At 35.1% G+C, this 15319-nt stretch overlaps 1 protein-coding gene across 13 annotated transcripts in view; it reads left to right on the top strand.

Annotated features, from left to right (window-relative positions):
* The window catches only part of TTC29 (tetratricopeptide repeat domain 29), a 313481-nt gene that overhangs the window by 224989 nt on the left and 73173 nt on the right, over nt 1-15319 (top strand). For all 13 annotated transcript variants that reach the window (XM_086747860.1, XM_086747858.1, XM_086747859.1 and 10 more), the window contains 2 exons: nt 3536-3748; nt 8467-8552. In XM_086747860.1, the coding sequence (XP_086603986.1) occupies nt 3536-3748; nt 8467-8552 (299 nt within the window). The remainder of the gene's footprint in view (nt 1-3535; nt 3749-8466; nt 8553-15319) is intronic.

Here is a 15319-nt window from a genome sequence, read left to right as displayed (position 1 = left end):
AAAGATGCATTTCTACACACTATTCCAGGTGATTTTCCTACTCATTTTTTTTTTCCTCATTTTGGTGGTGTGGGTTTTTTTTTTGTTGGTTTTTTTTGTTGTTTTTTTTTTTTTTTTTACTTCTTTTCTTTCAGTTGATAATAAAAGTCATTTAAAACTCTGCCTTGACACTGCTCAGGTGGGATAAAAATACTTTTACTCTCAGAAATATTCTGTAGTTGGCTTATTACTTTCTTTTAATGTTTTTCACAGTTTTTAGACAACATCTGCCTGTGTCTCTGTCTCAGAGTTGCCGTAGTTCAGTGTTTAAAAATTGGAATGCACTGGCCAGATCAATTCTAAATAAACCCACTGGTGACAGTGAATAAACTTACGACTTCCCTGGAAACTTTATTTTTCCACAACATTTGAGGTTCACATAAACATTATGGATTAAGGAAATAGGCTGATATGTCATCTGCCAATGAGAACAAGGGATTTCGGATTATTTTGATGGAGGAATTAATTCCAGAGTGTAATATGTTTTACCTTTCATTAATCTGAGAGGTCTGCAAATAGCTAATATTACTTGAAAAAGTCTTCAGTAAGCAAATTCCCAGCCATGTAAGGGCTTTCAGGTCAGGAATTCCATCTCTCCCTCATTTATGAAACTAGCAGGTATTTTATTTTTTTTGCTCAGCATCTTGTTTTTGGTATTTCTGTGAGGAGATGGTATTACTTTTTACTTCATAATCTTTCTTGGTAGTTGAGCAAAGCCAAATGTAATTTAGTTCCATTTGAATACTACCAAAAATATTATATTGCTTTTGTATTTTGAAGCTTGATGTAGATTGATTTTTTTTCTAAAGAGGTTTCATGAGATCTGGCAAAAAGGATGTCAGGTCACAGTTCTTATGGTTAGGTCAACTCTTAAGAACTATGGGGTACATAGAATATATGAGTTCAATTTCTAATCTGACAGAAAGTTTCTCAAGGGGATACTGCAAGTGAGGAAGCATGGGTAAGAATTACCATACCTGATAGTTCTAACAATCTAAACAATAGTTCTGAAGGTTGCACTTATTATTTACCTAAATGATGTGTCCTGTTAAGCGATTATGTTAGAGTCTTAGGAGAAACGCAGATGCTGTGTTCAGCTTCAAGTTGCATATCCAGGTTATACCATTCATTTCTTTGCTCCTTCTGATTCTTACTAGAAGTTTTTGAGTTACATGTGAATCAAACTCTATTATTTTAAAGAATCCATTACATATGTAGTGAAACTAGATCACTTAAATGTATGCCAATATCCTTTCAAAAGGACAATCAGATGATTAATAAACTTTGGAGGGAATTCCAAGGAGGAGTTTATATGTGCTTATGAGTATCCAAGTGCTAGATAAAGTGCTAGATCTAGCTATTAACATTAAATTTCAACTCAGCTTTCTGCATTTAGCAACTTGGATAACTGGAATTCTGTTGACTTCTGAGTTGGTCTTGCCCTAAGAATTTAGCTGGACTGGACAGGCAGAAACTCAAATTCACATGGGACTCCTCTTTAGAATGGACAAAAGTTTTCATCTGGGTTTGGCGAGTCTACATCTCTATTTTGTGTTACATGTACTGTCAGTGAATCCTTAAACAGCTTGTACTGATCATGGTAATTTCACTTTGCACTTCTGTTTGTTCAGTCTGATGTCAAGTACGTGATCGTTTTGAAAGAATGTATAGATCTTTTCCTGTCTGTTTACAGGATCTGATAGCTACTCTGGCAATAAGATTGTTTTCCAGTGTTTTGGGCCATCTCTCCAATACCTGTCCCTAGCTGGAGTGGAATTGAGTAAAGCTTGCTGTCTCCCCTTTACCTGGCACTTCACTCTTCAGCACTTTTTGTTGTGTCCTCTGGGACTCTTACGTGAATCATAGTTTGTAGAGCCTTAAAATGATTTGTGTGTGAAACTCATTTAATTAGTTGCTGCCTTGAAAGAGGCAAGCAAGAGGCTTCTTGTGCTTGTCGATTGTAGTTGAACTCATTTTAATCATCAGAGAAGCTTAATATGAAAATAAATTTAATTCTAACAAAGATAAGAGTTATGTTTTTTATTGCAAAGTTGAAAGCATGGTGATAAAATGCTAACATATGCAAAAGACAAATCTAAATTAAGTTAATAAGAGGAATCTGTCATAGCTGTTCTACTGCCTCTAGCTTGGCTGGAGGCCTGGGGAACTGGCCTCGTTTTCCCTTAGAATGCTTAAACAAGGTCCTTCTCCAAGCTCCTCTCCCTTCCTTTCGTACAGCTGGGAAACAACTTTTCTCCTTCCAGGTTCTTTTTGTAATTTGAATGCAGCACTGTAAAAACAGTCTGCAAAACAGTAATAATGATTTATAAATCGTGTTTCAGAAGAGGTGTAAACTGCAAACACATCTAACCAAGCTTAGTTTATGGTTTGTTTCAGCTTTTAATAGAAATAGCAATTGATATATCGATGATTTATAGGATAAGATTCCTCCATCACAGGCGCACACAAACTTACAAAGGAAGGGGCACATTCACAGTTCTCCCTGCTATAGAATGTTCCTTGTAAAACATGTAAAACAGAGTAGCATGACCAGAATGCTTTTTTTTTTTTTGTACGTATGTAAATGGTCTCATCTTACCTGCTTCCCAACAGTTTTTCTGTACCCATTATGTATAAGGAAAAGTTTTCCTGCTCTTTCAAGGGACTTTGAATTTCCATTGTCCAGAAAGCATGGATTTCTCTTAAATTGCATGTATACACAGAGATAAATCTAGCTGAAGGCGGGGGGGGGGGGGGGGGGGGAAGGAACTTGCATTTTAAAATGGATTGAACTTTATCTTCAAACTTTCCTTTGCCTTAAAGATATTTGAGTAATTTACATTTGAAGACCTTAAGGTGTATTACTTCAGGCTCAATAATTAATGTATTAGTGGTTAATGCTCTTCCAGTAAATTTGCTATATAAACTCACCAGAGTTGGCCTAGTAATAATTGTTGAATAAATTACTTTCTGTAATAATTCTTTTTTCACCAGTTAGTTTATTGGAATAAAGATTTCACACACACACACACACACACACACACAGTTTTTATGCCTCTGTTCTCCAGATTTCAATCTTTCAGCACAGGTTTTCATTATGGAAAAAGAAACTTGAGGAACAGTTTGAATAGTGATTATTTATGCATAGATGTGATTTTGAAAGATGAGATCCACAAAGGCTGTATTCGTGAATCTATAATAGATGTATTTTCTAGAAAATTCTGACTTTTCATCCTTGGCATCGCATACCTTCAACTCTGTGAATCTACAAAGGAAAGCTAATTTAAACTGTGATAAGTTTAAATTACAGTATTACTGGTAGCTGTGAGATTTGGCACTATTTTCCAGTGCTCTGTAGTTATATATTGAAGATTCTTGAAAAATCTGTCAAATGATTGGCTGCAACTTACTTTCTAATGAGAAAATTATGGTAGACTAGTAACTTTTTAAAATTTTGTGGATTACACTGATTGTAATTACAAATGGCATTTTTCAGGTCATGTCATGAAAGCTGCTGAGCATTATGAAGCGTTTTATCAACTAACAGAGGGTTCAACATGGAAGGATGAGACAGGCCGTACTTACAATTCACTGGCATGTGAGCATCTCTGGAGAATTTATACAGTGCTAGCAGACAAAATGCTGGAAAATAAAGAACACCAACAGGCCATCAAAACACTAAAAAAAGCTTTTAAAATGGCAAAAGAAGGTAGGTGGAAAATAACACTTCTGCATTCCTTTATTTGATGTGCATGCCATGATTTTCCCAAGAGTAAAGCAGAAATTGTCACATGTTTTACCGGGTGATTATTTCCTATGAAATTCAGAAACATGCTATCAATACACTTCCAGATCTCACTAAAGCAAAAATGCCTTCTTGCTGACAACAAAGAATCTTTTAGATTCCTGAAAGCTTTATCTCAAAAAAAAAAAAAAAAAAAGAACCTTGTGGAAATAATAGTATAAAACAGTGAACCCATAATCAGAAAGTGAGGTCACTGATGGAAGCTCAGCTCACTGGTTTTGATTGGCTAGTCACTGTTGATTTGGCAATTTTTGAGTGATACTATCTGCTCAGTCACTAGCTTTTCGCTCTACATAGTTGTTTGGTACTTGGAAAAAAAAAAGTTTTCTATCATAAAATTTCTTGTGTGTATCTTAATACACCTGAATACTTCGAAACCTGAAGTGAAAAAAAATACAGAATTGCAGAATAGCTGAGATAGGAAGAGACCTCTAGGACTGCATCCAGTCAAGTTTTTAGTATGTCCACAGGTGGAGACTCTATAACCATTCTGGAAAATATTTGCCACTGTTCAAACACACTCACAATGAAGAAGTATTCTGTTGAATCCAGATGGAATTTTGTTAGTGCCCCTTGCCTCTTGTCCTGTCACTGAGCACCACTGAGAAGAGCCTGGCTCCCTCTTCTTTACCGCTGCCTGAGAGGCACTGGTAAGATCCCCTCTGAGCCTTCTCTTCTGGTGTCTGAACAGTCCCAGCTCCCTCAGCCTCTTCTCCTATGACAGATGCTCCCAGTCCCTTAGTCATCTTTGCAGCCCTTCGCTGGACTGCCTACACTATGTCCCTCTCTCTCGTACTGGGGAGCCCAGAATGGGACACAGCACTCCTGGAATGATCTCACCAGTCCTGAGTAGAGGCAAAGGATCGCTTCCCTCAACCCCATCATGACATTCTGCCTAATTCAGCCCAGGATCCCTTTGGTCACCTTTGCCAGGAGTGTTCATTGCTGTCTCATGGGAAACTTGTCCACCAGGAAACCCAGATCCCTCTCTGCAAAGCTCCTTTCCATCCTGTCAGCCCACAGCCTGGGCTGGTGCATGGGGCTAGCTGTCCCCAAGTGCAGGACTTTGCATTTCCCTTTCCCGAACTTCAGTATTGATCCCTGATTACACCACTAGCAACTGGCTTCCCACTGAACTTCATGCTGCTGCTTACAACCCCATAAGACTGGCAGCTCAGCTTGTTTTCAGTCTCTTTCACTGTTTATTTATCTAAGCCGTACTTTATCAGCTTGTGTATGAAGATGTTATTGGAGATGGTGTCAGAAGCCTTGCTAAAATCAGGAGAAGCAACGTCCAGGGCTTTCCCTTCATCCATCAAGCCAGTCATCTTAGACTGGCCAATCCTAGAAGGCTATGAGGTTGGTGAAGCATGGTTTCTCTGTCCTAAATCCATGCTGACTGCTCCTGATTGCCTTCTTGTTCTGGATAATGTCTGTATGAGGCTTTTTCCATGTCTGGATAGGTTTAAAATTGGGGGAAATTAGAATAGCATTTGAATGTTATATATAATGTCAGTCGTTGATCAACTAGAAATACCATGCTCTGGAGCATTTCTTACACATGAGAGGGAATAGAAAATAGAAGGCAAATTTTACAAATTTACTTTATGAAAATACAGATAATTTTCTGTATTTTTCAGAACTCTTAAGAATGTTTGTTTTTCAAAAGATGCTGTTAAATGTCCATTTCTACAGACTTACTTTTCAGAGATGATTTTTCTGTTGGAGTGCTTCTCAGAAATAGGATCGAAGGTCTCAAATAAACATCTTTTTCTGTGCATAGCAATTCAAGAACCTTTCATGGTATTCCTTAAGGGACATATTTTGCATATGAATTGCACATACAATTAATATATAATATGAATTCAATATTTATCACCAGATATGTTACTTTTTTAAATTTAATAACATATGCCCAACATTAATCTTTTAGCTAGTCTTTGAATAGTAGTTGGGATAGATAGAATTAAAATATAAAAAATGGCAAAAGAATTGAAAATATTTTCTGAATTTTAAAATAATTTTTGCCACAAATAAACATATGACTATACAGGTAGATAATATAACACAGCAATCTATAGAAAAGTGTATAATGTGTTCAGTGAAGCCAAGGCAAATTTCTGAAATGAAATATCTTTACTAGACCAGCAGATACTCTTGGAAAAAATTAACCAGGTTTCAGGCATCTAAGCCCATGTGAACTTTGCTATTTATTATTTTTAAAAGTGCCAGCGAATTATTTCTATTCCAGTTTTTTATTATATTGTCTTTGATTATATTAATTTTAAAGAACTAAAATTTCTCATCGTGCCTTATCTCATGAAGAATAAGATTTTAAAACACCATTTGAAATCTAAATGCTTTTATGTGGTAATTTTGGGGGAATAAACCAAGCAGGTCTTTGGGTCCAATGATTTGGTTCTTTCCATTCCAAATGCTTGATTTGTGAGTATATATGATTGTATTTAGCTAATATTTTCTTTTAATTAAACCACTAAATAGCCTATTTTGGTTTTATCTGCAATTTACATTACTAGATCTATTTTGTGAGTTGCCTGGTTAGATCTTTTCTCTTGGGAGTATGTACCGAAATACTGAGAATGCCAATACAATTAATCAGCTGAAGAAGGATGCCTTTACCCAAAAACTTCTCCAACTTTTCCAGCTGCATCTCTTGATCAAATACAAGCTGTATTTGTAGCTGTTGTCCACAATACATCCTCAAGTCACAGCTACAGGAAAACTGCTGCTACTAGTATTTAATGTAGTAACTAGGACTGCTGTTGAAGTTTCTCATCAACTTCTTCCTGTTGCTAGTGAAAACTGCTGGGAATGAAGAGATTGTCCAAACGGATCTGATTTGCAAAACTTTGACCAGGCAGATGTTCCAGTGCCTTTACTTCAAATCTTTCACTCTCCATAGCTTCCTAAGACGTGTAGTAAATATCACTATACACAGTATATTTGTCATTGCTCTCTTTAAATTTAAGCTTCAGGCGTTCCTTTCAGATTAAGTCTTCAGTACCCATTCCAAAACCATAGCCTCTATCTGTGAAGCCCATATTTAACAATTTAGTTAAACTCTACTGGCTCTGGCTGCCCTCTGTAATATCCACTCTGTTCTTCTGGACCATCATCTATGTTTATGTATTTTGTGAATTACGATTAGATATTATCCACTTCAGACTCTCAGACTGTTCTTAAGTGAAGAAGTAAACTTTTTAATATTCCTAGCAAATTTTCACTTATTATTCCTCTGTGAAACTGTATTTCTGTATCCTTCTGCCTCATTAAGCCTTTTAAGGGATATTGAATATTGGAAGAGACCAGCAGGTTTCTGAGTTACAGACTTTTCGTAATTTCATGTAACATATTAAGTGCTATAGATAGAGCATTGCTATGACCACAGCAATTATAACGTTCAGAGAGTTCCAGAACCAAATATAGACATCTGTGTGTTTGGACTTAAAGGATCTAGTAGCTTAACAATTGTAAGTACATAATCTCCCTTTTCATTGCAACTGTGTTTATTTATGCATGTTACAAAATATCCTGATATGCAGTTATGCTATAGGTAGATTTTGCACTCTTTATTGTGTTTGAGCAGATGGGTATTGAGCAACAGAAAGACTGCATTTTTGGCTATTTTTAATATAATTTAATCTACTTTTTTTTTTAATGGATACTTGTGTTCTGGAGGTAATTTTTTTTTAATATAATGTGATACGGTAAGCATTTTTATAATTAATTTTTTTTAAATTTCAGTATTGAATGGATGATTTTCTATAGAGGAGCAATACAAAAAGACTAGGAAGCAGTGTTTGTTAGGTCAGTATTTGTGAAATAAAAACTAGCATGGAAAATAGTGACGCACCTCGATTAGCAACTGCCTGTGCAGAATTTTCTATGACGACTGCTTGCAAATATAAGTTATCCCTTTTTTTAGCTATTCTAGCCTACAGTACCTTGCAGAATAGCCATAAGAATAAGAAATATGAATCTGATCTACTGATAGTTCTCTCTTGATGTTTCACTAAGATTCACATTAACAAAGTATATGAGTCAACGTATTTTGTGTTTATATATTAGGATGTATTATGTACTTGTAGCTACTTTTATTTTATATATTAATATATGTATAGAGTCTACTATGATTTTCTAATGTGAAGACACTGATTATTATTACATGATCCATGACAGAGAACATTATAGAATCATAGAATGGTTTGGGTTGGAAGGGACCTTCAAAGGTCACCTAGTCCAACTCCCTGCAAGGAGCAGGGACATCTCCAACCAGATCAGGTTGCTCAGAGCCTCATCCAGCCAGGCCTTGAATGTTTCCAGGGATGGGGCATGTTAAATTGGTTGTGCTGCATTACTTACTGGATGGTATTTTCTCTAGCTTTGTTGAAGTTTCTTGTTGACTTTATTTAAATCCATAGCCTCAATTTCTAATTACCACTATTTATCTTTGGAAATAGATAAATGGCAAGGGTAAGGAGAGGATAAACTTACTACAGTGTTTAAACATCTGTATGTTATTTAAGAACCTGCAAGAACTGTCTACTAATGTAATTTTGTTCAGATTACGCTGGTAACTGGAACTTTAATCCTTTCTTTAGGAGGTTATACGAAGATGGAAGGAGAAGCTGCATATTGCTTAAGTTTAGCATATGATTTTGCTGGAGAACAACAGACAGCATTATCAGTAAGTTTACTTTAAAGTTGCTTTAGCTTTCCCAATGCCTTTCTCTGCCTCTTTGGCATCTTCTTAGGCGTTTTGGAGAGTGGAAAAGACTTGGAGAGGCTTGGCTCATGGACCTTTTATCTCTGTAGACAGAGATCCATGTAGCTTCAGCAATTATAGTTCTAATAAATTCCAGAACTCATGGAGTCCAGGTTTCCATGCTTGGATCTGTAGAAATAATATAAATTCACAATTCAGATATATGTGACGAGTTTTCTTTTTCCTGTATTTGTACATATATAAAACAGTTTTTATTTAATTAGATTTTTGTATAAAACATCAATTTTGCAAACTAGTTTGATACAGCATATTTGTGAGCAGCAATTAAAATTACATCAACTCACATGTTAAGCTTCTCAGGACATCAGGAATTTAGAAGAAATACAAATTGCTTTTGGTATGAAAAGCAACCCTTCTATTGATACTTGAGTTCAAGCTTATCTTCTCATGTTTGCCTTGAGCCTCCCATACATAATAATTCTATGACAATGAGAATTCTACATGTAGAATTCTAGTCTGGAAGGAGAGTTCCTTTAGTTCATCATAGGTCAGTGTGAGAGGAAAGATAAGCATCAACTTGATTTGTCTATGCCAGTCATCAGAGAAGTCACAGTGATCTTCTTAAAAATGTTGTGTGGAAAAATAATTTATTTTGATATTTTGTCCATGATTATTGCAATTAATCAAGTAGATAATTACTATTTTTATTTCTGTTTGTTCCTTTACCTGAGGTATTTTAGTAATGAGCATGGTTTTTAGAGATCATTCTTTGTGGTTACTTGTTGTGGTGGTTTATTTTTTTTCAGAAATAGAGCAATAGAAGTCACAGAGTGAATTCAGTGTGGCTTTTAGTATTGCTTGCTTGCCTTCTTCAGAGTAGGGGAGGGATTCTAGATTTCTGTCTTGAAATATCCTCTTACATGCTTTTAATGATTTGTGATAAGATTTTTCCGAAAGTTATTGGCCACCTTTATACATAATTCTTCAATGCTGATAGGCCTAGCTTCTGTATATCAATTGAATATTGGAAAGTGGAAGCCTATTCTCACATCAGTTGCAGTCAAAGTCTGTAACTGAATGTGAAAATATTTCAAATTTTAAAAGCTATCTATAATTTTATAAAATTATATCTAATAATTGCAAGAGCAATGAGAAGAGGATATTTGATCTCTTCCAAGAATACAGGATTACAGATTAGACTAGAATTTTTTTTACTGAAGTTTATCTACAGTGTTTTTTGACTGACAAGTGTGCCAGCATTCTTACCTGATCAACTTTTCTGTTAAGTTTCTGAGAGTCACAATAAGCTGTGTGAGTGATGAAAAGCAGCAGGATAAACAAATGCACTAAATAAAGACGACTGCATGCGTATTTGATCTCTCCATCACAGGAAAAATTAATTAATGAACAAGACTACACAGTCTCCATGATGTGCAAAGGATCAAACTACCCTTCAAAGTGTCAAAAGTATTACATGTCCTGGCGTTGTTTCCCGAGCATCCATTTTGCTCACATTTTATAGCTACTCCTTTCCCTTCATTACTCCCCCATGCCTCCTGCCAAAAAGTTACAGCAATCATTTGGAAGTTCCATTTCATTTTTCCATGTACAGAATTATTATTTTTTTAAGGAAGATTCTGGAAACATGAATTTTGTAATGTACTACTATTAATTTAAAATATATACATAATAGGTTGTGCCTATTGGTTTTAGTCTTAAAAAAAACACCTGATAGGTATGGAAAGCAATGTGCATTTTTGTTAAAAGGGAACGTCTCTAGTACAAAACATAAATGGTATGTTATGTTGAGAGTATAAAATGTTATTTTTAACAGTAATGAAAATACCAATACTTTTTAGTGTAAATAATGTAGAATTATGTTATAATATGGTGGCATTTCCTAGTATAATGGCATTTCCAATAATATTACAGAATAAACCCATAAAGTACTTTCATTCAGAAAATATAGTGTGTGTTATGGAACTAAAAAAAGGAGTAACATTTTAGTTACTTTGTCCTTAATAGTGATCAATATAGAGAGCAGTAAAATATCAGTGGCTGACAGTTCTGTTAAGTACAAGTTGTCTTCACTCTCCAATTAGAAATCCTTGCCTAAAATTTACCCTTCTGTTCTCAGTTTAATGGTCTCTGTATCCAAGGGGAGCTCAGATGCTTATGGAGATGAAATCATTGCATCCTGTTCCCAGGGGACTACTGGTTATCATTACACATAACATGCAGACAATACTGCTAGGAGCCAGTTTGCCTCATGGTAATATGTAGTTCATCACCAGCTTCTGTAGCATGCTAAAGAGGTCTTGCCACACAGCTTGGGACTATTCGGGTGTAGACTCAGGGGTCTCAGCAGTTATTTTCCTGCTTTGAATCAGTTTTCATCTTCTTTATCCTTTTGTGCCATGGTCCACCTCAGGCAGTCCCCTTCTAGGGGAATCTGAAAGGAGCAGCTGTTACAGATACCATTTCCTCCAATTGTTGCCACTTGGTTCCTTTTGCTGTTCAGCGTGCTACTCCCTCCCCCCAACAGGCACACACAGTAGCGTGCGTATAAACTTGTTTCCCTTTCATTCATGTCTTCTAGCAGAGTGGAGAAGCATATGTTCAAAATATTCATTATCTGATGCAGTAATTAAAGGTTGAAATGATTAAGCTGCAGCCTATTATATCAAAAATATGCAGTCATTTTGTATCAAGTGGGCGACTTTTGTTGGAGAATGTTTTTTATTTGCTAGGCAGTTGGTGTATTATCTGTATAAATTTATTTAATTTTATTTGATATATATGATTGATTTCAGTGGACCTACTCAGATGTCAACCATAAGGGTGTGCAAGTTTAAAAGCTTAGAACTGATTATGTTCAATAGCAGTGTGGTATATTCATAATGTTTTCATATCATCTGGTTTATAATCAAGCCTAATGGCTTTTCCACAAAATATGACACAAAATATTGATACTTCACATTATATAGATTTTCTCTTAAACATTATAGATTTTGTCAGGGAGAGTTCTCCATCTAGGCTAATTTTGAAGTAAAAATTACTGTTTACCTGTTTTTCTTCAGACTATGTATATCAAGCTAAGTATTAAGTGAAACACTTCTGTGTCATTAGAAATCTTGCATAAGGTATTGTAATCTAGTGCTTGATGTGGGAATTTTTTTTTAACTGGGCTTTCAAGAATGCTTCAAAGAGTTGGGCATCAAGGGTTTTTTCTCTTTCAATTAGAGTTGAGTCCCAAATCATCAGGAAAATTCCAGTCCTCATCGCTGGTCTGAGCATTAGTTTTTTTTCCTAAGCGTTCCTTTATTTTGGATATTGAGTCCTGTATTTCAGATATGTTACATATTTAAATAATAGAGGCAATGTTCATGAGTACTGAGACTCATGACAAAATAAATGCTGTAATTTATGACATAATGCTATGTGCATGAATTGTCAGAATTACGATATACAAGCCACAGGCATAAAATTATCAAGAAAATTTATGAACTTGCAAAGACATCTTCACATTCAAAATGACCCTATTAAAGTAATCAGAGGTGATTTATGACCATAAAGTTAATTTGTGAAAAAGTCTGTGTCAAAACAATTGAAAATTTTTTCTTAACTCGTGCAGCTAGAGAGGATATAAGTAAATGTATCTGGGATGCAGGTATTCTGAAGTTAGTATGCACAGTGTATTTTATCTAATTGTATCTATTATATCTAATTATATAGATTATGCCCATATGTATGTATTAATTCAGTGAATCAAGGAGAATCTTGGCAAGTAAAAGAACACCAAAAGGTAGACTGAATGTTATCCTCTTTTCTTCCAAACATTGTGAAAGGTAGTTGAGAAGAATGAGCATCATTCTTTTGATATTTGCTTACTATTCTAGTGCTTTGCTAGAAGGCTGAGCTTCAAGACACTTCTCTGTCAGTGTCTGGGTAGACTGCTGAGTTTAGACTTAAGCTTTCATTACTGTTACTACAAAAAGAAACACTTAAAATGGAGGCTCGCAAAACACATCAAAAGATACTATTCAGTGGAAATTATCTCAGACTTCCTTCTTTTAAACCAATCAGGTTGTTCTTTATTCATCTATAAGTGATATTTAGCCATTAGTAATGAAGTGTAACGTTTTCAGCTTAGCAAATGGTGTCATATGCTTGAAAAAACATTTTAGCATACAAGCTTAAGAAAAGGTCTCATTATTTCTAGAGGCTTAACTGTTGTTGAAGCTATTTTAAAATTGTTCTTAAAACTGTAATCAGGTAGAAATTTTGTGGTTTTCATATCTGAGGAATAGAAAACCCAACAAAACAGAGTCATCTTTGAAGGCAGGCACTTCTGATTGATCTTGAAACTTACAACGGTTTATGCACAGAGAAAGATTTTCTTCCTGAAGGTCTAGAATTAGTAAGCCAATTCTGAAAAAGGTTAAGTTTCATGTTTCTGAAAGGTCCCATTGCTGCTAGGCACTGGTGGAGACAGCACAAAAAAAATTATGTGAGAGCAATTAGTACTGGTAGTGAACTTTGCCCTGACAAAATATACTGGCTCAAACACTGATGGAATTAAGAAATTAGAAATTATTTGTGTTGAGAATGTTAAAGAAGACCTTCAGGGGAGAGGTGAAGGTCTGATAATTTAATTAATTTTTGTTATTAATTTAGCACTTAAGTCTTAAAGTGGAAGATAGATCTAAGTTTTTGTTTGGATATGAAAGTTAACAACCTCTTAGTGAAGGAAGGATTTCTTCTGTTGGTTTAATTTAGATAATAATTTTTCTATCTTAGTAATTTTCTTGAAAACCTAAAAAAAAACCACCCAGGGCAAATGTTCTAAGTAGCCCTGAGATGTAATTACACTATTTCCCTTGAGTACTTTTCTGTACTGGTGTGGTGATATGGTGTCCCCTACAATTGCCTGGGAACATGGTATCATTTTCCTTTTGAGTCTGTGGTTCAAACTTAATTTTGCTTGGTTAATGACATCAGAATAACTCCCTTCAGTACAATGGACTTTTGTCGAGATAAATAAATACAAGAATACTCTTTGTAAGAAAATGCTCTTAAATTCAGTGCTGCTGCAGAATTGCAGTAGTCAAGTTTTACAAAAAAATATAGAGCATGAGAAACAAAAAAAAAATTAAATATGTAAAAAAAAAAATCTATAACTTGATCACAAGCAAATCAGATTAACAGATTTCCATTTTTTCCCATAGCAACAATGAAAATAAATGCACTAGCAATTTGTTGATATCAGTCTTACTCTTCAGGAGCCTCATGTTCCTTAAGACTGGCTACCAAAACACTGTAAATGGGTGGACTTTCATCTCATCCATTACAATTTTAAATTTCATCATTCATACATGCTGAAAGAGCAAGACAACTGCAGTGAGCTGCAGATTTGAGTGCATGTTCCCTTAGATAAATCTGTAGCACCTTTTCAGAATTTGAGGACTATCTGACCACTGGTGTTCTCAGGAATCTGAATTTGAGTTGGTGACAAAAAGTTTAAAACTCCAATTTTGGGGGCTATACATTGTTTTGTTTTCATGTTTGCTTTTAATTCCTGAACACTATGAGAGTCTCTGGGTTTTTATATATTTATAAGATTTATGCAGCCTTACTTAAAATATATTAAACATCTTGAATTTAGAAGTCATGCCATTTAACATATTAAATGTGGCTTCCCAAACTTCAAACTCTTTTTTTTTTTAAGATTTTGACTCAGGATATCTGTTACAAAATGACAAGTTTTATTATTATCTTAAACACACATGCACTTGCACACACACACACGCTCACACACACTCTGTATGAGTTTGCAAAAGAACTGGAGGGAGTGCAGTGCAACATTAATAAAAATATTTACATGCTTCTATATTAATAATAATCATAGATATCCTAAGATATCTATAATTATTATATCTATTATTATATCTATCCTAAGAAAATTCTTTGTATGACTGAATAATTTCCATGAAATTGTTGCTAGCTGTTATGTTCGAACTCAGAAGAAGCAAATTGTCCCTTACTGGAGATTTGCTTAGCTCTATTATATTGAAACATTGAGGACAAAGCCATAAAAATGCCTTAAACTGCTCTGCAAGGGAATAAAAATATCTTTGCATGTATTTTTAACCAAAGCGAGGAGGTCAGAGCAGTTGGCAATCATGGAGCCTTCACTCAGGTCCTACCTTTTTGATAGAGCTGATGGGATGGAACAATCTCTGCTAGTCTCTGCTGGGTATGGCCAGTGGAGATGGCTCTTCCTTGTGCTTCCCCAGGCAATGTAGGAGCCAGGCTGCGACCATAGATCTACAGTGTCTCTTTTATGGGATATAAGGTTACAATTAGTCCACTTGCCCTGAGGTTTCTAAAACTCTAATAACTGTCTTCTGTCAGGTAAAAGATGGGATTTAGGCAGACGTTTTCTACTTACTGTATTGAAACTTTTTTTTTTAGAGTAGCTAATAAAATACACTTTTTTTTTTAAATAACTACTGATATACAAGTTTCCACTCGTTTCATTCCCACAGGCTAGAAACAAAAAAGACAAAGCAGTACAACTATGTGTTTTCTTTATAGACTTTATATTAGATTTCTAGCTTAGGTGTGCTAAACCTTGGAACCTAAATGCTGTATATAATTGAGAGAAAGAGATGGTACAGCATGTCTTAGGTTGTAGCTTATGTTATCTGAGAAACAACAGGGTGAGA

The sequence above is a fragment of the Chlamydotis macqueenii genome, chromosome 4, assembly GCF_036417535.1.
Source record: "Chlamydotis macqueenii isolate bChlMac1 chromosome 4, bChlMac1.mat, whole genome shotgun sequence".
In the NCBI taxonomy this organism is placed as follows: domain Eukaryota; kingdom Metazoa; phylum Chordata; class Aves; order Otidiformes; family Otididae; genus Chlamydotis; species Chlamydotis macqueenii.
The sequence above is the reverse complement of the archived record's forward strand: the minus strand, read 5'-3'. Positions and strand labels throughout refer to the sequence as shown.